This window comes from Strongylocentrotus purpuratus, unplaced genomic scaffold (assembly GCF_000002235.5).
Source record: "Strongylocentrotus purpuratus isolate Spur 01 unplaced genomic scaffold, Spur_5.0 spur5_scaffold_14, whole genome shotgun sequence".
Classification (NCBI taxonomy): Eukaryota; Metazoa; Echinodermata; class Echinoidea; order Camarodonta; family Strongylocentrotidae; genus Strongylocentrotus; species Strongylocentrotus purpuratus.
In genome coordinates, this window is record NW_022145599.1 from 7,841,175 (window position 1) to 7,861,527 (window position 20,353).

The 20,353-nt window shown below is 36.7% G+C and overlaps 2 protein-coding genes across 3 annotated transcripts in view; one reads left to right on the forward strand and one right to left on the reverse strand.

Annotated features, from left to right (window-relative positions):
* Positions 1–381: 381 nt before the first annotated feature.
* Positions 382–7,798, forward strand: LOC589223 (UPF0193 protein EVG1 homolog). The gene is made up of 6 exons (XM_030984102.1): positions 382–554; positions 1,806–1,868; positions 2,303–2,488; positions 3,383–3,520; positions 4,631–4,731; positions 6,095–7,798. The coding sequence occupies exons 1-6, from the start codon at positions 467–469 to the stop codon at positions 6,182–6,184; spliced, it is 666 nt and encodes a 221-aa protein (XP_030839962.1). The 5' UTR covers positions 382–466; the 3' UTR covers positions 6,185–7,798.
* A 793-nt stretch (positions 7,799–8,591) lies between these two features.
* Positions 8,592–20,353, reverse strand: part of LOC763573 (MICAL-like protein 1) — a 62,808-nt gene continuing 51,046 nt past the window's right edge. For both annotated transcript variants that reach the window (XM_030984104.1, XM_030984103.1), the window contains 3 exons: positions 19,026–19,122; positions 15,939–16,174; positions 8,592–12,207 (listed from right to left, as the gene is read on the reverse strand). In XM_030984104.1, the coding sequence (XP_030839964.1) occupies positions 12,149–12,207; positions 15,939–16,174; positions 19,026–19,122 (392 nt within the window). In that variant the 3' untranslated portion in view covers positions 8,592–12,148. The remainder of the gene's footprint in view (positions 12,208–15,938; positions 16,175–19,025; positions 19,123–20,353) is intronic.

A 20,353-nucleotide genomic window follows, 5' to 3' on the forward strand; every position in this document is an offset into this window, starting at 1 on the left:
CTAATTCATAACGAAGATTGAGTGATTCACTGAGGCTACAGCCTACAGGCCGACAGTCCACCAGACAGACAATCAGTGGACTTTTAAATTTGCACGTCGACATAATGGTAAGGCATTCTAGTCTCAAACAAACCAACACCATTAAACCGAGTGCCAACACCATTAAACCATGCCCCAAATTTAGTAATCTTCTTTTGTGTATCGAAAGACCGAGGTTTCCCGGGGTTATTTAGGAAAATGGAAATTTAATACTGGTAAGATGCTAGAAAACATCACTAAATCTGAGATCGAAATATATCTCATTGATGAAACCATCTAAAGGCATATTATGAGTTTGTTGATAACGCCATCTTCGACGGCTTGCACCAAGTGTGTAGGACTTCTTCGTATGCTATCCGTGTAGGATCGACCTGGCGGCGCAGATTCTGGACTAGATCACTGAAATTCTGAAATATTTGCCGTCATCATGTCTGCAAAAAAAGAGAATAAATCTTTCGGAATGTGGAATACACAAACACCATCGTATTCTAAAGAAACCCAAGAGTTATTAAAAGGTAAATATCAACGTTAATCGAGTGTAGGGCCTCAATTTATTTAGAACGATATTTTTTCCAACGCACCAAAAACAAAACGCAAAAACAAGTTGTCATGGAAATGCCAAGCGATTTTTCCTTTTCAGTTGCGAAATGAAATGCACACCCGACGTTTCTAGTAATGTGTTTCCACCTCAGGGTCTTGTTGAATTGGAAATATTTGTTGTGGTAAATTTTAGTGAGGTGTAGACCTATCTCTCGTCGAAAAGCCTCGGTAGATTTTCAACTTTGAAGATAATTTTATTGGCCAGGCCCCACTCATTGTAAATGGTGTTAGCCTACTAATACTATTATGTTAGTGCAGATCCCACACGTCGTGTGCACACATAGCTGCATTACTATCCTGGCTGTGTATTAAAACCTGTTCTATTGATTCGCAACATTTCAAACCCCACTGTACAAAACTCAACTGATTTCACTCAAAATCGGAAATAGTAACAATTGATAACACCTAAACAGCAGTAAAATACAATTTTGTTCAACTTAGTTACTTACCGATGCTAGCTAGACGGAATAATTTGAAAATTCAAATCGTGAGTCTACTGTCATACTTGCTTACAGCCGCATCGGCATGATTGTGTGCATTTGTGTATTATGTGTGTATTGACTATTCATGTGTGCAAATGCTGCGTATTGTAGTGCAGCGGTCAATACGAGGTCAATAGACAATACGCATTAGCATTGACTCTATGCTGCTGGAGTGTTCACAGCAGCATTATTTTTCTATACTCTGTGTATAATAAATAAAATTGAGATTCTATTAAAACACTCTCTATTGATTCTCAAAACTCTCAAACACCACTGTAAAAAACTCGCCAGTATTCACCCAAAATCGACATGTTATTGACAACTTATGACAACTAAATATCAGTAAAATAGAGTCTACAATCAATTCAACCGACCGATGTTCAAAGATATACTTTGAAAATCTGAAAAAATAATCTATCATCATCAATCCCGGCAAAGTGCCACTTCATATTCAGTGTGTGTATTCTTAGCCAGTGTGTGTATACTTGGTCAAAGCACTAGAGGTCCAATGCTTGAATCTCTGAGATAACTTGACCAAAACAATCGGCCGCTAAAAACATTTGTTCCTATTGCAAACACAAAAAAGGTCCCAATTGTGAGATTTATAAGTTATTTGCTTGCAGAGATCGAGTCCTCTCTTTTCTAACAGACATATCCCATATCTTGTTGTTCTTTTTGCCATAGTAATGATGAAAGAATCAAAACTGAACAATTTCCAGGCAAGACAACTGCAGAAAACAATGAAAGGTAAGTCTACACTGATCTTTTTATTTGCAGCAAACAAAAAAAAACATTTAAAGGAAACAGGTAACTAATTCTGCTGCATCCAATTGTGCTATACATGTAGATGATGAATGCGTAATTGCCATGAGCTTAGAAGTGGACAATCAAGTTCTTTCTGTTTTGTGGGTCATTATTCCCCATTCAGGTTCAAATAATTCCAACACTGTTTGTCAGTGGTTTATTAGCGAGAAAAAAAATATCAAAAAGTTACCACAATTAATTAAAAATCCTGACAAAATGCATCGGCTTAACAGTGTGAGACAGTGTAGCACAAAACAATTGCAAATTCTTCTTTAAAAAAAAAATCAAATATTATTTTTTTTTCTTCTCCCCTTCCTAACATGATGAATAATATAATCTAATCCTAAGCCAAATTGAATTGGAATTTACGTTTTCAGATGGAGCTGCCCTCCCATTAGCATGTAACCCAACAACCAGTGCCAGACCAGCGCAGCCTCTTCTTCCTCAGAAGCCAAGCATCCGTGTGAATCCAAAGGGATACGGCAAGGGAGTACGCACCAAGGAGGATATAGAGGACTCCGGGGCCTATGAGAGAGACATGTACACGGGTGGTGGAGTAACAAGTAAGTTGGGACACCTTAAATAGAGTCTGTGAAAGTAGGAAAGGGATAGGTTATAGGGCATATCGTATGTCTGGAGCCAGGAGGATGTGACCTCATATGCTTTAAAGCCCCACTGCACTACTTGTAGCTTGCGCCCTCTACATACATGTAGCAAACAATGGTTAAGCGGTACCCGTTGGTCCCCCCTTTTAGTTATGTTAATTGAGAGCTGATTCGATGAGATAACCACCAATCAGTGACCAATCAGTGACCTCGCCAAACTAGTACAGACAGGCTTTAACACCTGTAGAGTTAACACCCTTCTGGCTCTGAACAGACAATATATAATGTAATGAAGCACAGAGTGTGAAATTTTATATGAACGTTAATAATATATTATTATAATTTCATGAAGGACTACCATTATCTTGAATGATATCTGCTTATGATATGTATTTACCAAGGCCATGTTTCAAAGCATTTCTCAAACCAGTGATGTTATTTTGAATAAATAAGGCATAGCGGTGCCGGTATAGCTTATATCAATTTCTGATATGCAGAAAGTAACTGAAATCAGTAAATTTTGTTTTGTAAATTAGAATCGATTTCTATTTTTCAATACATTTGTATAAACACATTTTTCTGTAGGCTTGGTGTCTACATCCATGTAAAAGGCAATCATGAATTATGTTCTTGTGAAAGATTGATTAGAAGAATGCTAATTACATTAATAATGCATCACAAATATAATTTGACATTTGTTGTAGAGTAAAAGTATATAAGTGTTGTTACATGTATTCCATTTGCCTTACATACAAACCTACAGGAGTGATATTGTGCATGGCTATTTGACATATATGGTTATAGTAGACAGAGTATTTAATTAGTTAAACATATTTATTTTTGTGTGTGCAGAGTCATTAGACAAGGAGAAAGAAAGATTACAGAACTACATGGCTTACGGTGAAGACATCCCTCCCATCTCTGAAGAGCGTAAACGGGAGGTCCTGAAAACCCCTGAACCTGAACCAATGATTGATAGATTCGCAGACTGTAAGTATAGCTTGGTGAAAGAAACTGGGCAGCGTTTCATGAAACCGTCATAAGTATAAGTTCACCGACATCCCATTGGAACCTGTGTTAAACCTAACGCACGTATTTCCATGGGATGTCGGTGAACTTGTACTTATGACGGTTTCGTGAGAAGCTGCCCAGTATGCCAGTAATTGGAAAAGGTCGTTCTTGTAGCCCATAAGTATTAGTGTGTACTGTGAAGTTGTGGAGTCATCAAAGTGATAAGAAATTGTCCCAGTCTTGAAAAAATTAAGTCATGTGTACTGTACACAGAAATGTGTATATGGGACTACAGAAGATGTGACATTAGATTGTGGTCCAGAATAGTATGGGTTTTAGCTGTTACTTGTCAGATATAGAGTATGAGGGCAATTGAGAAGCCGTCCTATTCAGGGGACATTATCATAATTAGAATGGAAGAGCTCACAAATTATTTGTCCATCTTTCCCAGAACTCATGCAACTAGCTTCTCTTTGTTCATTCATTCATTCATTCATTCATTCATTTTATTGCACTAGCAGCATAACAATGAAAACAGATGAATTTTAAAATGACAAGATGCATATGAGAATTTGTGGGAGATAGTGGTTTGCAAATTATTTGATATGAACCTTAATAAAGAGTTTGTATATAGTTATCTATCAGTTTTATCATGGACTTCCATTATCACGTACAGATGATGTAATAATAATAATAATAATCCGTTTTTTTATATAGCGCTCAATACACCGATCCAACGATGTGCCTAAGCACTTTACAGATATATTATGTATGGACTATTTTATCCAAGGCTATGTTTTTACATAAGTTTACCCACTGAAAAAGAAAAGATACATGTAAATCATCTGTACAGCCTACCTGTATGCTAATCTCTGTACCTCTGTTCATATATTTTCTTCATTTTCAGGCATGTACATGGACAATTGAATACCAGTTATGTATCTTTTTCACAGACAGTGATTTGTTACTGTATTGCATATATATGTCAATGCCCTGAACTAGGTTTTGATTACCAGGAGCTTATGGTTTAGAGTAGAAACTAACCTTTGTGTACTTGTATCTATTTTCTGAAATTTCTACCAATTTCAGTGGAAGCGGAGATTCAAGAGAGGGTGGAGTTTCTCGAGGACATGAAGAAGATGGGCAAGGAGAGGCAATACAAAGCCATCATCGGTACTGAGATATCTATGGTATGTTACTATCAGACAGTGATGATAATATAGAAATATCGACTGCTACGAAAGGACTGGCTGTTTTAATACGCTCAAGGGGTGATAGCAGCAGAGGCAAATTTCCCCGAGAGCCAGTATAGAAACAGCCAGTCCTCAAGTATTAAAGCAGTCGATTTTATTATTTTCCCGGTAAGTGGAATTTCGAGGGATTTTACTCTTGGACTATTAAATGGTTTGGGCATTTTTTGTTTCTTTATGGGAATGGCTAAAATCACGACTGCAATTTCGACCAATCAGATGGCTGGATTTCTTAAGTGAGGTGAGGAGTGAGGATGATAGCGATGATGATGATCATGATTGCGATGGTGATGATAATGATGGTGATGATGGTAATGATAATGATGATAGTGATGGCAATGGTGATGGTGATGGTGCTGCTGCTGATGATGATAGTGATGATGATGATGATGAGAAAGATGATGAGAGTGATGATGATAGTGATGATGATAGTGATGATGATGATTGTGATGATATAGTGATGATGATGATTGTGATGATATAGTGATGATGATGATGATGATGAGAAAGATGATGAGAGTGATGATGATAGTGATGATGATGATTGTGATGATATAGTGATGATGATGATTGTGATGATATAGTGATGATGATGATTATGATGATATAGTGATGATGATGATGATGAGAAAGATGATGAGAGTGATGATGATAAAGTGATGATGATGATTGTGATGATATAGTGATGATGATGATGAGAAAGATGATGAGAGTGATGATGATAATGATGATGATGATTGTGATGATATAGTGATGATGATGATTGTGATGATATAGTGATGATGATGATTGTGATGATATAGTGATGATTATGATTGTGATGATATAGTGATGATGATAATGATGAGAAAGATGATGAGAGTGATGATGATAGTGATGATGATGATTGTGATGATATAGTGATGATGATGATGATGATGATGATGATGATGATGGTGATGATGATGGTGATGATGATGATGATGATGAGAAAGATGATGAGAGTGATGATAGTGCTGGTGATGATGATGATGACGAGATAGTGATGATTATGATGGTGATATAATGATGGCACTAATAGTGATGAGGAAGTTGGAGGATGATATTGATAGTAACATCTTTGATATCGGAATATTAGAAAAACATCGTTGAAAATTAAGACTATAAATTAAAACTATAAACTTGAAATAAAAGCGCTAACACTCCTTGGTCACATGAATCAGTAGAAATACAGCAAATGCCATACAGTAAATTAAGAAAGTCTTTCCATTGAAGATTTTTGATGCAAACCGTATAATTCTTAACTTGACCTTGATTTTTACAGAAAATCCGAGAAATGGAGGTCATTGACAAACAGAGGACACAACAACTGAAAAAGGCGATGGCGGCGAAGGAAGCAGCACAAGGAAGCTGAGAGGTACCAGCTCATTCTACCCGCTCTGATTAGTTTATGATATTGTCCATTATATATTTGTACAGATGACCAGTGATATATTAAACATTCTTATTCATGTATTCAAACAAATACCAGTTTGAAAAAAGAGGGATTAGCTGAGACTGCTTATGTTGCACCTTTAGACTTAGGAAGTTCTTAAGGTATGTTGACCAAAGAGAAACCATGTTCCATTTAGATGCTGCTTGCTTGTAAGTGTCGGCTTGCATGGTGATGTAGATATACAGTAGGCTTGCGGGTCCAAGAAAGATTACCGAGTCCTTTTCAGGACTCCTCAACCCTCTCTCTCTCACATGGGGCACCCGCAAGCCTACCGTACATGTTCCATTTGTTCAAAAGATCAGCTACAAAGTCTGGTTTGGAATTTATTTGTTCATATTTCGTTTTATATTGATATGGAAGGCAGTTCACAGAAAGGAGGAAAAATACTTTTGTGATATGGAAGTCGGTCTACATCCTTACATAATGCAAGTGAATAAGCTCACCTCTCGATACTTGATGAAATATGTGCATACTTAGCATATACATTCGCATAGATTTCTATTAAATTTAGAATATTGTGAAATAGGTATTTTAGTAACTTTATGATTTTATGAACAATTTCATGTAATATATAATAGATATAGGTAATTGTGTCCCCCCTTTTGTGTAGACATGTATACGATTTGAAAATATTCAAATGAAGGCTTCATTTATGTTTCTTTGTAACTTTGTGGTAATTGTTGAATGATATTGCATGTTTTACTGGTGTATTTACTTGTGCAGATAGAGGTACCGTAGGTGAATAGTCAAGATTTGTCATTAAGTATGGATCAGTTCTGTGACTTCCAGCTACATGGCTTGTGCGACTGGCAGGTTCAATATTAGATATTCTGCTGAGAACTTGAGCGGGGTTTCACAAAACCGTCATAAGTACAAGTTCACCTCTAACCCATTGAAATGTGTGTATTGAATTCAACACGCGTTTCAATGGGATGTCGATGAACTTGTTCTTATAACGGTCTTGTGAAACAATGCCCAGAAAGCTGTAAATTCTTTTGTGAAAAGATCCAAGATTCTGGCTGGTATGAGTGGAAATGTGTTATTCAAATGCTCACATTTTCCTTTTTTACAAAAAAAAAAATCATCATCCCTCTCTGTCGTTCCTTTGTGGATAGAAAACATATACAGCCTTAGGCATTTCTACACCATTCATTGCTATTATTTGTTTAGACTGTAGTCATGGAGACTGGGGAAACATGCTCACACGTGCAGGGCTCATCAATGTGCTTGTCATGCAAACACTTGATTCGCACCATCTATTGTGGTGCCGCTTCGACCTCTTTACATAGTATAAATGCATTTTCTTATTGTAAATGTATATTTCCTCATTTTTAAAAGATGTTTTATTAGAAAATGTGCCCTCCAATCATTGTTCCATCTACAATTGATTGGAATTGTCTAATTATTGATGATTTAAATTAACTGCATATATCGTTGTAAGCATTCTGAATGTCACAAGAAAAATGTATTTATTGCTAGTGATATTTTGTAAATTTGGTATTTAATGAAAAATAAAAATGATGTGAAACTGTATTTTTGTTTACTGCATGTACTTATTAAGTTACTGCAGATGACAAACATTTGTTTTCTTTGAATGAGTAAATCTTTGAGAAGTAAAAGATATGTTTGAGTATTCATATAACTACTAGGGCGCTTTAGTAACGAGACGGTACGCACAGGAGACGGTAATGCGAGCGAAAAAAACAAACTGCGCATGCGCGATTCTGAATTATCTCCGTCCCGTCGATTTTCGGAACGGTACTCGGCCAACATAGCGTTCGTTCCCTAAACAGGACGTAAGAGAGAGAGCTGACAAATAATTTGTTTCTAGATCTAACAATGCAGGGCCCTACTGAAGATAAAAACAGGGAATCTACTAGTGTTTCCAATGTCTGTTCGGTATCTATACCTCAATCTACAATAAATTGATGGTTTGGCCGTTTAGGCCTACTTTGGGGGCCCTTTTTCATCGTTATGCATGACGTGCTGCACGCTGCGCACTATAGCCCACCGCCGGGTCTATTGCCCCAGGTGTGCAGTTCAGCGCGGCTTTGCGTCCCCGTCGCCTTTAGCAGACAGCGAAAGCGCTTAAACATCACGACGGTAACAAGAGTGCGAGACCCGTCACAGTTGGTTAAACACTCCGTCTCCTGTGCGTACCGTCTCGTTACTAAAGCGCCCTACTGTCCCTCGGAGAGGACCTAAAGCCGTCGGCCGTCTGGTTGCTTACTTACAAGCATTTATGCTTTCTGTAGCAGTCGGGTAAAATAACCACCATCACCATATGTATTCCAACAGTATCCAAATCATCACAGCCACATCAGAGTTTAATCTTTTATATATATATATTTATATGCGAACTTTTAATTAGAAGTCCAGTATATTTGCCATGTACACAAACAGAGATATGAAATCAGTTACCATTGCAGATAGATTGGGAGTATAAAATTCATACAATCATAATACATACTTACAGCATTCGCACAATACATTAGACTAGGCAGAAATTTGTTGACCCTTAAACAGATGAAATGCCATCGGGGCAAGATATAATGCTTTATTAAAAGCATGCATTAAGAAATACAGATGATTACTAGCATTAAGAATATGCCATGGAAGTTTAGTAAACCCAAATCGTTTCATAATATTTGAATTATGAGTTATTTTGATATCTAATGTACGACGAGTGATAACTACCTTTATTTAGTATTACAGATATTAGCCCTAATAAACAACATTGTCAAAATGTGATGGAAATAAATAGCCTTTACTCTTCACATTCATCCGTTAATCACATAAAACCCTCAAGACTAAAATTACACAAAAACGAATTACACAGCATAGATGCATAAAAAGAAAATGAAACGGAACCATAATAAAATACATATTATTTTAAAAAGCATGAAAGCTACTGAAGACAAAGCTTTAAAATACCTAAGAATCTCAAATATATAATAAGTTTAAAATACAAGACATCAAAATTGACAGAGGCAATTTATCTATTGTATAAACAAGGCAACATCACGTTTAATGTGTTCACTGTATTTTGGTAACTTTGAAATAAAATAAAACACTAAGCAAGCTGTACAAATATTTGTAAAATGTCATTTAACTTTCTATGCATATAAGAAAACAAGGCAACTCATAATTTATGACAGCATATGCCTGTACGATAATAAATAGAAAATGTTTTAAGTCACAGAACAAATGCTTTCTACCACTGAAGCATATAATTATGATTAGAATATATAAAAATCATAATGTAAATGTATAATGAAAATGTTATTGCATTCTTTTCTCTTTTTCTTTTAAAAACAGATACATATAGTCAATTTGACAATAAGGCAAAGAAAGGGGTACACAACAAGGTTATCTACTTCACTCATTTGAAACATAGCTTCATGTTGTGATAACTTCTTGCACTGAAAGAAGAAATTAGATTATGTCAATTGCAGCATTACTGTGACATATCTTTGGCCTAACCGTATAAAATATGCAGATGTGCAATGCCTGACCACAATTTGGCAATTATACCCTGGACTGTTTGAATTTTAAAAAAGTGTGTATTATCCTGATTCCAGTATTGAGATGTTTTCCACAAAGTAGCAAACGGTCAAAGGTCATTGGTTCGAGTCACAGCAAGGCATTAAACTATTGTCTTTTGACAAGACCTAATCAACATTTGTCACTCTCGACTCAGGTGTAGAAAATGGGTACCTCTTGGAAGGAAGTCCTGTCGCTAACGCCAAGAAAATTTTGGGGTGCTATGAGCACTTGAGGTGAGGTGAGTATGAGTGAAATACAAGATACGCAGAACAAATTATTTGTTTTATAATTGAAGAAGAAAACTGAATAAAAGCAGCCACTAGAAGAAAACAAATTGTTGATAATTTTTTAAAACAGCTATTCTTCTTTAGTCCCATACAGGCCTTCCCTTGTTACCACGAGTGCATGATGCTATCACACTCCATCTCACTCGTACCCTGCTTTGTTGGACAAGATTTTCTCTAAAAGCAGCAAATCTAGTTTAGATATACATTCAGTTGTTTCAGTAGTGCCTTCAAAGAAAAACAAATCTTTTCTGTAGCTTATGCACCTCATACAAACTTTCATAGGGGAGAAGAAGTAAATCCTGTCTAAATATAATAAACAGCTTATGTGCCTTGAGATGCATGACCTTTTTTCTATGATGCTGACAGAATTAAAACGCTGTGGCATGATGAAATATAATGTATGACAAAAAAAATTAAAATACTTCAAATATGTAGCTCCCTCTTGTGATAACACAACGTACAGTCATGTACCAGGTAGGTACATTGGGTGAAACCCAACTGACTTGAATAAACTTGAATAAAATCGACGCCTTTTTCACAAAAATGAGTTGATGGTAATTAAATGGTCACTTAAAGAGAAGGTCTGGCTTATAATCATTTAAAATATGTCACCACTTACATAACGTCTACAGAGTACAATAGTGGTTAGTATTAACAAGTTAAAAGAAATTCTTAATATCTATACAGCTCTTACTACAAGTATCATCCACTTTGTACATTTACATCAATATTATATTAAATTCTAAAGCTGACAAGAAAGTCTTGCATAAAACGAAACAGAATTCAACTGCAGATATGCAACCCTGCACATACATGTATACAAGATTAAAAGTTCATGAAACATTTCTAATATATAGGTGACAAACGAGCAGCGAATGTCCCATTTCAACGATTGATTTCAGATAGGAGAACAGAATGGACACACCTCTTGTTGAAAAGACACGTAACAATGGATAAAACAATGGAAGCACATACAAGATAAAGCTATTAAACAAAGGCATCATTTTCATCATCGAAAGGCCTGTGACACATGATGTATGAACAAGAATTAAGACTCTATTAATTAAAGAGCGATGACAACTTCACAGGTAATCATTTATCTTTTAAATAACTAGCAAAGACTCAACTTGTTATTACATATACCGCATACACATGAAATATTCATATTGCGAGAATGAGTGCATTTATACTGCTTCGTCTGCACTTTTTTCATCAAATTCTCAAACGTATTGCATGAACACAATTTGGTCGTTATAATATATTAATTTGGGAAATTGTGCATGTCTCTTTTCAAAGGATACTTGCTATAGCATAGACAACAAGGCTTGTAGCTCACTTTACAAATACAAGATCATCAACCTAAATTCTTGAATAACTTCCTCATTTTTAAGTCGACATAGGAAAGATGCCTACGTAATACTAAATAAACATAATCCTCATATATATTGAAATAGCAGCAAAAGTTAAGACACATATATCAGTATCGGTTAATACCTTGCATTTTCATGGGGCTAAATATACAGTTATTATGATATACATGTAGCTTCGCTTCGCGGAATAATACAAGTCACTTTTCCTTCGGCATAAGATGGAGTTGTTTACAAACAATCGCATCAAATTCTATAAAAAAACTCAAACATAGCTTGCTATGACATTAGTTCTCTCATTTGAAATTTTATTTCTTTAATTACTAATTCAAGATTAAGGCATCATTATATTCCATATTAGAAATACCAACTCACCCAACATTTGTATAAATATGAACCCCTTTATAATTTTACTGTCAACGACAGAAATGTGTCATTATTAGGGATTAAATGCAAGTTCCAAACTACTTGCTCCTTGCATTTTGCTCTATTGCAGTACGTAAATATGGTTCATTAAAAAATCTTGGGGATGCACATGTCTGCAATGGCTGTAAACTTCTTCAATAGTATAGTTCAATGGTGATCCTCTTCAAGAGTGTTATAATCTCTTTAACACTGCATCTGGTGGGTAATGTAAGGCTACAGCAAGGTGAGATGAGAAGAGATGGGGTATCCACCAGTCTTCACTTGATGAGACCCAGCTTGTGCTTTTTCTTGTGCTTCTTATCTTTCTTCTTGTCACCTGTAATAATAAAATTTAAAAAATGATAACAATATGAAGGATAAAATAAATAATCACTTTCAGTACAAATTTCACTGCTTATATCCAATTATATCCAATTATTTCCTACCTCCTTTCTCTGCTTTTTATCACCATCACCAACCATCATCTTCATTTTCATCTTCATCATCATCAACACAACACAACAAAAAAACACTACTACCATCACCATCACCAACCATCATCTTCATTTTCATCTTCATCATCATCAACACAACACAACAAAAAAACACTACTACCATCACCATCACCAACCATCATCTTCATCATCATCAACACAACAGTGGCGTACCTGGGATACTCCGTCAGGGGGGGCAAGCGACCGAAACAAACAAAAAAGGCGATGCTAATTTTCACTTCTGGCGAGCGAGCGAGCAAAACAAAATCTTTAAGTAACGTTTGGTATATAAACTGGTATTGTTGCAAGTTGGGGATGGGAACATTTACTTGTTAGCGACGTTAATTTAATTTTTTTGCAAACGAGTGTAGCGAGCAAGAAAAAAATCACTTCTTTTTTAAGAATTGCCACTTAAACTTGGTTCAATTGTCCCATGCAGGGCGCGGGAACAATATTGTGTTTAGGGTGATTTTATACCCATTTTAGCTAGCGAGCGAAAATACATCTTTCTCTCTATGAATTGCTGTATAAAATTTGTTTCATTGTTGCAGGTAGGGGGCGGGCACAATCGTGTTTAAGGCAATGTCAATCCCATTTTGGTGGGCAGGCAACCCCCTACATTTCTCTTTTTAATGATATTGTAGCAGGTTAGTGGTGGGCACATAATTCCACGAGCTAGCGAGCGAAAAAAAAATCACTTCTCTTTTATAGGGAAAATATGGTACATAAAACTTGGGTTCATTGTTCCATGTCAGGGACGTGATTATTAAAAGCGGTGTTATTTCTATTTTGGCGAGCGAGCGTAGCGAGCGAGCAAAAAAAATCACTTCTCTTTTATAGGGAAAATATGGTATATAAACTTGGGTTCATTGTTCCATGTCAGGGACGTGATTATTAAAAGCGGTGTTATTTCTATTTTGGCGAGTGAGCGTAGCGAGCGAGCAAAATTTTTGTAATGATAATTGGTTCATAAATTTCAGATTTTTTTGTTGCAGGGCAGAGCTTACACAATCATGTCTAAGGTGATGTTAATTCCATTTTGGCGAGCACGAACACCTCAAAACTTCTTTGAATAACGTTTGGTACATAATTATTAACTGGTTGTTGCAGGTTGGGGCGGGAACGTTAGCGGTGTCAATTCCATTTTGGCGAGCGAGCATATCGAGCAAGCAATAAAAAAAAAAAATTCTCTTTTAATAAAAATTAATAAATAAACTTGTTTTTATTGGTGCAGGTCAGGATGGACGCAATCGCGTTTAACGCGATTCAATTCCTTTTTGGCGAGAGGGCGAAAAAACTCTCCCATTTTTAATGATATTGTTGCAGGTCAAGGGTGGACACAATTTTTTCCAAAGCAATGTCTATTCATTTTATTCGCGAGCGAGTGTAGCGAGCGAGAAAAATGAATTAGTCTCTTTTAGTAACATTTGGTACATATATTGTGTGTTATTGTTGCCATGGTTGCAGGTTGGGGCCCGTCGGGGCAGGCACAATTGTATTCTAGGCAATACTAATCCTTTCTTTTTTCAGGGGGACGAGCAAGTGAAAACATTTAATACAAAATAGGCTACCAAGCAGTTCGCGCCAGCGAAGAGTTTCGAATTTGTTATATCACTTATATTTTCCTATTTTCATTTGTTTTAATTTTTCAGGGCCGTATGCGGAATATTTTTCTGGTGGGGGAGGGGGAAGATGCGTTAAAAGTTTTCGAAGAATCTCAAAAGCAAAAGGAGTGAAGGGAGTTCGAGCGACCGAACTGGTCATGAGGGTACTTTTGCATTTTCAAAAGTAGAATTGAAGGATTTGGTAATTAAAGGCGTACACTACATTTTCAGGAAAAAAACTGTACGTTTTCAAAATATCTGGGGTCAACTGCCCCCCCCCCCCCCCCCCGCTCTTGGTGCTTACGGCCATGGTTTTTTTTTTTTTTTTAAATTTCCCCATTTTTATTCCTTTCCTTTTCTTTTCCCTTTTTCTTCCTTTTCTCTTCTTCTTCCTTTTTTCTTTCCTTTTTTCTCTTTCTTTCCTTTTTTCTTCCCTTTTCCTTTTTTTTTTCTTTCCTTTCCTTTCTTTTCTTTTCTTTCCCCTTTTTCTTTTTTTCCCCTGGAGCCCGTCAGGGGGGGCACTCTGCCCCCCTGCCCCCCCCCATAGGTACGCCAGTGCAACACAACAAAGCACAACACAACAACAACCACCACCACCACCACCATCATCAACCATCAACTTCATAGTGTCCACTGTCATTACATTCATCATCACGATCTCATCTCCATATCACCACTATCGCCATTACCACAACTGCTTGCTACTCACCTCCAGCACCCATCATGGCTTCTATGTCTCTACCCTCGGCCTCCTCTCTCAGTCTGTCATCATTAGCAACCTAAGACCTCATTCCCACCACCCCGCCATCATAAATACATTCAGCACCACTTTCCTCATATTCCCATCTCATTACCAGTAAATGTACCAAAACCCTTAATTTTTTCCCCATTTCTAGTATATTCATATCCATTACCCATCATCATCTGCCTACTCCCCCATTAATCACCACCACTGCTGTCGCAACCACCACCACCATCACCACCACGACTAACATCACCCCACCACCACACCACTATCTCGCACATATCACTATCACCTAAATATCTTCATCCTTGCTACTCCTTTCCAGCACCCATCATGGCCCCTATCCCTTGCCTCCTATCTCAGTCTACAACTCCTATAACCACTACTACTCATACAAACAACACCACCATCATCATCATGTCTCCCCAGCACATGACTATCTCCCACCTCACTAATCACTTCCAGTTCCCATCATTGCTTCTATATCTCTATCCTCCGCCTCCTCTCTCAACCTATCCTCCTTCAATCTCTCCAAGGTCTGGTTTCTCCACCTTTATCGATCATCATCATCACCATCATCATCATTATCATCATCACCATCACCACCATCATCATCATCATCATCATCATCATCATCACCATCGTCACCATCACCATCAACATCATCATCATCACCATCATCACCATCACCATCATCATCATCATCACCATCATCATCACCATCATCACCATCATCATCACCATCATCATCATCACCATCATCGTCATCATCATCATCATCATCACCATCATCATCGTCACCATCATCATCATCTGCATCATCATCATCACCTTCATCATCATCATCACCATCATCATCACCATCATCATCATCACCATCATCATCATCATCACCATCATCATCACCATCATCATCATCACCATCATCATCACCATCATCATCATCACCATCATCATCACCATCATCATCATCATCATCATCATCACCATTATCATCACCATCATCATCATCATCATCACCATCATCATCATCACCATCATCATCACCATCATCATCACCATCATCATCATCACCATCATCATCATCACCATCATCATCATCACCATCATCATCACCATCATCATCATCGCCATCATCATCATCATCATCATCACCATCATCATCCCCCACTATCATCTTACACATACCATCACACACCGTAATCTTCACCACCATGCTACTCACTTCCGGTCCCGATCATTGCTTCTATCTCTCTATCCTCCATCTCCTCCCTCAACCTGTCCTCTTCCAGCCTCTCAACGATCTGGTTCCTCTTCTGGACCACCTCCATCAGCATCTCAAGGAGCTGCTCCTCCCTCGTGGCGTCGGCATCGATCCTCTCGTGCTCCTGCTTTTGGAGGATCACCCGGAGCTCAAACTCAATCTCGGCATGCTGGAGCTCTAGCTCCTGCTGTTGGGCCCTGAAGGGACACAAAGAGAGAAAAATCATCAATATTCTGGAGCGTACCGCCAGTGAACAAAAGCATACATGAGCAGGTTACTTGCGACCGACAAGTTTAAAGAGAGCTCTGTAAAATATGCTCCAAATATTCCATTGCCTATCGGATAATGATACTTTCAATAAACTTCTTAAAAACTTAACAGTTCACTGCAATAGAATCATCAGGGTAAAGCATGAACAAGGATTTCAGGCACATTCAGAAGTTAACACAGATCTCAAATTCTCTTTGAATCTTTAATCAGGAAACAGCTATATTTGATAAATTGATACACAAAAACATAAGTTCAAAGGTTCATTATTTCTTGTGCTTTTGTGTATTTTCTGTGACCTTTGACATTTGACCTCGTGACCCCAAAATCTAATCAGTTCATTGGCTCTGCAAGATACCGGTACATACATGACTCAAGTTTGGCGGGAATCCATCAATTGGTTCTTGAGATAACGCGATCCCAAGAATGGGACGTACGGACAACCCGAAAACAAACATAAAAATAATAATGATAACATTAATCTACACACTCTCTTTCGTAATTCTTGAAAGAGTTGATAATAATAAATATGCATTTTATTTGCACGAAGACATCAAAACCCAACTGTGAATACTTCACAATGTATCCCATTGCCATTTACATTGTATGGACACATGATCAGAGCAGGGACTAGCCTCTTTGACACTTGAACAGGTAATGAATCACATCAACACAATATTGGCAACAACATTTACCCCATCAATCATGATGAATATGGTACATGTCTAACAATGACAGAATGAACATCGCAAGCCAGGACTCAACTAAGGTCATCCAAGTGTCAAACTTTTAAATTCCAACACTCTGCACTTTACCTTTGAAAGTACAGTGAAACCTGTCTATAAAGACCACCTAAGGGAGATGAGAAAGTGGTCTTTAAAGGCAGGTGGTCTTTGTTTACAGGTGCCGATATAGTACATGTTTCAATGAGAAACCATTTTCAAGGGAAACAAAAAATGTGGTCTTTGTAGACAGGTGGTCACTAAAGCAGGTTTGACTGTATTTTGGTTTAACTAATTTCAATTAAATGGTCAAATACATGATTGTTTAAATGTATTTATCTGATGATAATGAACTTGATAGCATAGTGAATACACAGTGTGACTGTGAGACAAAATTTACACAACAGCAACATGTATATTTAAGAGGGAATTTCAGGAAAGACTATAAAATCACTAAATACATGGATGATGACGAATCTCAACAATTAGAACTGCTCACAAACAAAATGTTCCTAGCACAAAATCAAAAGATATTGAAATGCCATACTTAAATACGCTAAGAATGTCTTAGCTCTTGCAAGCTGTATGTAAGAGACCAGGGGACATGATGGAATCTTCATAATTCATAATTGAGAACATTTTTTTCCCTTTAGTTGAAAGCAGATAAAAGGACATAAATTTCTGATGAACAGATTTCCAAGTCTTAAAAGCTCTGCTCCAGACTGGTTATGACCATCTTCTTCCAAATAAAAACAAGAAAATCATGACTAACTCCACATCAGCTCATAAGATATTAATCATTGTGGTAACCACCATGTGGTCTTTTAATCGATAGCCTTTCAAGGAAATCCTACATGACAGTCACGGTTTTTAGTTGAACGGAAGCGATGAAAGTGTCCCCAGAGTTATCTAAGGATTAAATAAGTTACGTCATTATTGTTTTATGACTCAGCACCCTAAATCCTTTCAAGGGTTCATATATTGCGTAAATTGGGGTGGAACAAGATTAAGAGCCTGCCTGAACAAATCTACGAGAAAATTCATCCTTCACCATGTCACTAATGCAACCACTACAGCCACCTCCCCCCCCCCCCCAAAAAAAAAATGAAGAAAAAGAACATCAACAAAACAAAAGACCAAACAAATCTGAGATTGATTAATCAAAATAGACATCCGAGCATATTAAGTAAAACTTTTCAAAATGTACTTCCCACTTTAAATTTGTCTAGCATTTGATTATTTCAATGCTTCAAACTCTATACTTTGGCTTTCATGAGAGACTCGTTGGTTTGTTAAAAGCCCCAAAAAATCCAACAGAAAAGCTCTATTATCAACTGGCATTTGTGACTCAAAATTGTAATAGTTGGATGCAGCAGATGTGTTTATTGATTGTCTATGGGAGATAACGCCCTGTGTTCCTAAGAGGGATGACACTTTTGTTTAGGAAGAGAGTGGAATAGTGATACACTTGACAACTAACTGACTCAGAGACAACAAAAGTGTACAAACACTGCTTGGGCAGTGTGATTGTGTGATCTGAGATTAGAGAAGGCTGTGCCATGACCAATAACACATGTTCTTTTGAAACTGGACCGGTCAGCAAGACACACTGAATCATTAGAAATGTAATTGATTTAAGTTACGATTCTTTAATTAGAGGTCAGGAGTAATGGAATGTCATGTGCTCAAGGGGTTTATATTTATGTCAGGTCATATCTAGGACTGCTTTCTCCCATTTTAATGTTATTTGTCCACTACATAATACTTTGAAACCCATTTCAACCATGAATTCTGACTATACGTTAAACTACTTCTTGAATTAGATTGTCCAACTCCCTTCAAACTTTAAGAGGTCAAGAGATACTCCACACTGTATACATGGCACTAATTACATTATAAAAGCATATTAGTTTGATCAAAGCTTTTCTATAGTACTTACAACTTTAACTTTGTCGATAACATGTCGGATAAAATGCTTTGGGGTTGCTTTTTATCGGCAGTATTTAAAAAAAAGTCTGTGATGACAAAGATTAGACATAGAGGGAGCCCTTTTACTTACTGTGCGATGAGTTCTCCTTCTCTCCGAACTAGTTTGTTCTTCTGATTGACCACATCAAACCATTCAGCAAGGAGAGTATCATCATGGGCAGCATCATCTGAAATGAAATGTATCACAAAATATGAAATTTGAATATAAATTCTTGTATAAAAATCTTGTGCAGGAGCGGTTCTAGAGTAATGTTTATCTTTAACAAAAATATGTTTATTATTATTTTATTCTATTTATCATTATCATTGTTATAATCATTATCATCATATTTTTTTGTGGGGGGGGGGGGGGGCAATTCAGGGAAGCTTTGGGGATTGTTGCATTCATTTTCTACATGTGCCTCACAATTTTTTTTTTTAGGGGGACTTGAAGAAATTTTAAGGAGGCTTGAGCTTCCTCCCCTCTTCCTCGTTATAGCAAACATTTCTTGGAAACCATATTGACTGAATAGAAAAATACAGTGTTACATGCATGTTAAACTTTGTAAATAGTGTAAATAGTTCACTACAAAACTTTAGGAATTTTATTTGTCATATATTATATATTTGAAAGGTGTTGTAACGATTCAAGCTCTATTTGCTTATGTTTCATCACCTTTCAGAAAGCTCACTATCTTTCTGTTTCTTGTCTTTGTAGTCTTGATCGAGCAGTGTTAGTTTCGATTCTGTTTTCTATCATGAGCATAATGCAACCTTTAACTTGAGACATGACCATGATGGCTATAACCAGAACCAGAACCAAGCTGCTAATTAGGTTAACTTTGCTATTTTCAGGTTGACATTTGAATGTGTATGAGACATGGATACTTCATTTTAAAACATATGTCCTTTACATTGAATTCCTTTCATGCAAAATAATTAGTATGCTCATATTCATTACGCAGTAGGAAATGTCAAATTGCATGCCCTTTGGTATAGTTATAAATATGTTAGTTTTTGACAACATATGTATCAGAGCAATGAAAATATGAACAGGGCATTAATTTTAGCAATTAATATTGTACTTTTTTTGTTAAGTTGTTTTATACATGTACATAAAGGTGTATCCAAAAGAAGTATAAGTATTTTCCCCATAATTCAGACATTTGCAATCACTATACTTGGCCAAAATATACTTTTCTAAATAACTTCTTCTAACATCAAATAGACCAACAGTCTTGAAAGGGGTTATTTTGGAATTAAAATTAAGTAAATGTAAGTGAGCTAGTTCTGCAGGATAAATTTACAGCACCTCAGTATGAGAAAAATTTATTTGTCCTAATTTATGTTTCTTGAGAATGTGACATATTAAAGCTCACATCCAAAGGTATTCAACAAAGACCCTAATTCAACCAGTCC

Excerpts from the sequence above, each read along its gene's own strand:
- LOC589223 (XM_030984102.1), top strand. The coding sequence starts at position 467 with ATGTCTGCAAAAAAAGAGAATAAATCTTTCGGAATGTGGAATACACAA. Across the intron at positions 1,869-2,302 it reads ACTGCAGAAAACAATGAAAG|ATGGAGCTGCCCTCCCATTA; the intron begins GTAAGTCTACAC and ends TTACGTTTTCAG. Across the intron at positions 2,489-3,382 it reads CACGGGTGGTGGAGTAACAA|AGTCATTAGACAAGGAGAAA; the intron begins GTAAGTTGGGAC and ends TTGTGTGTGCAG.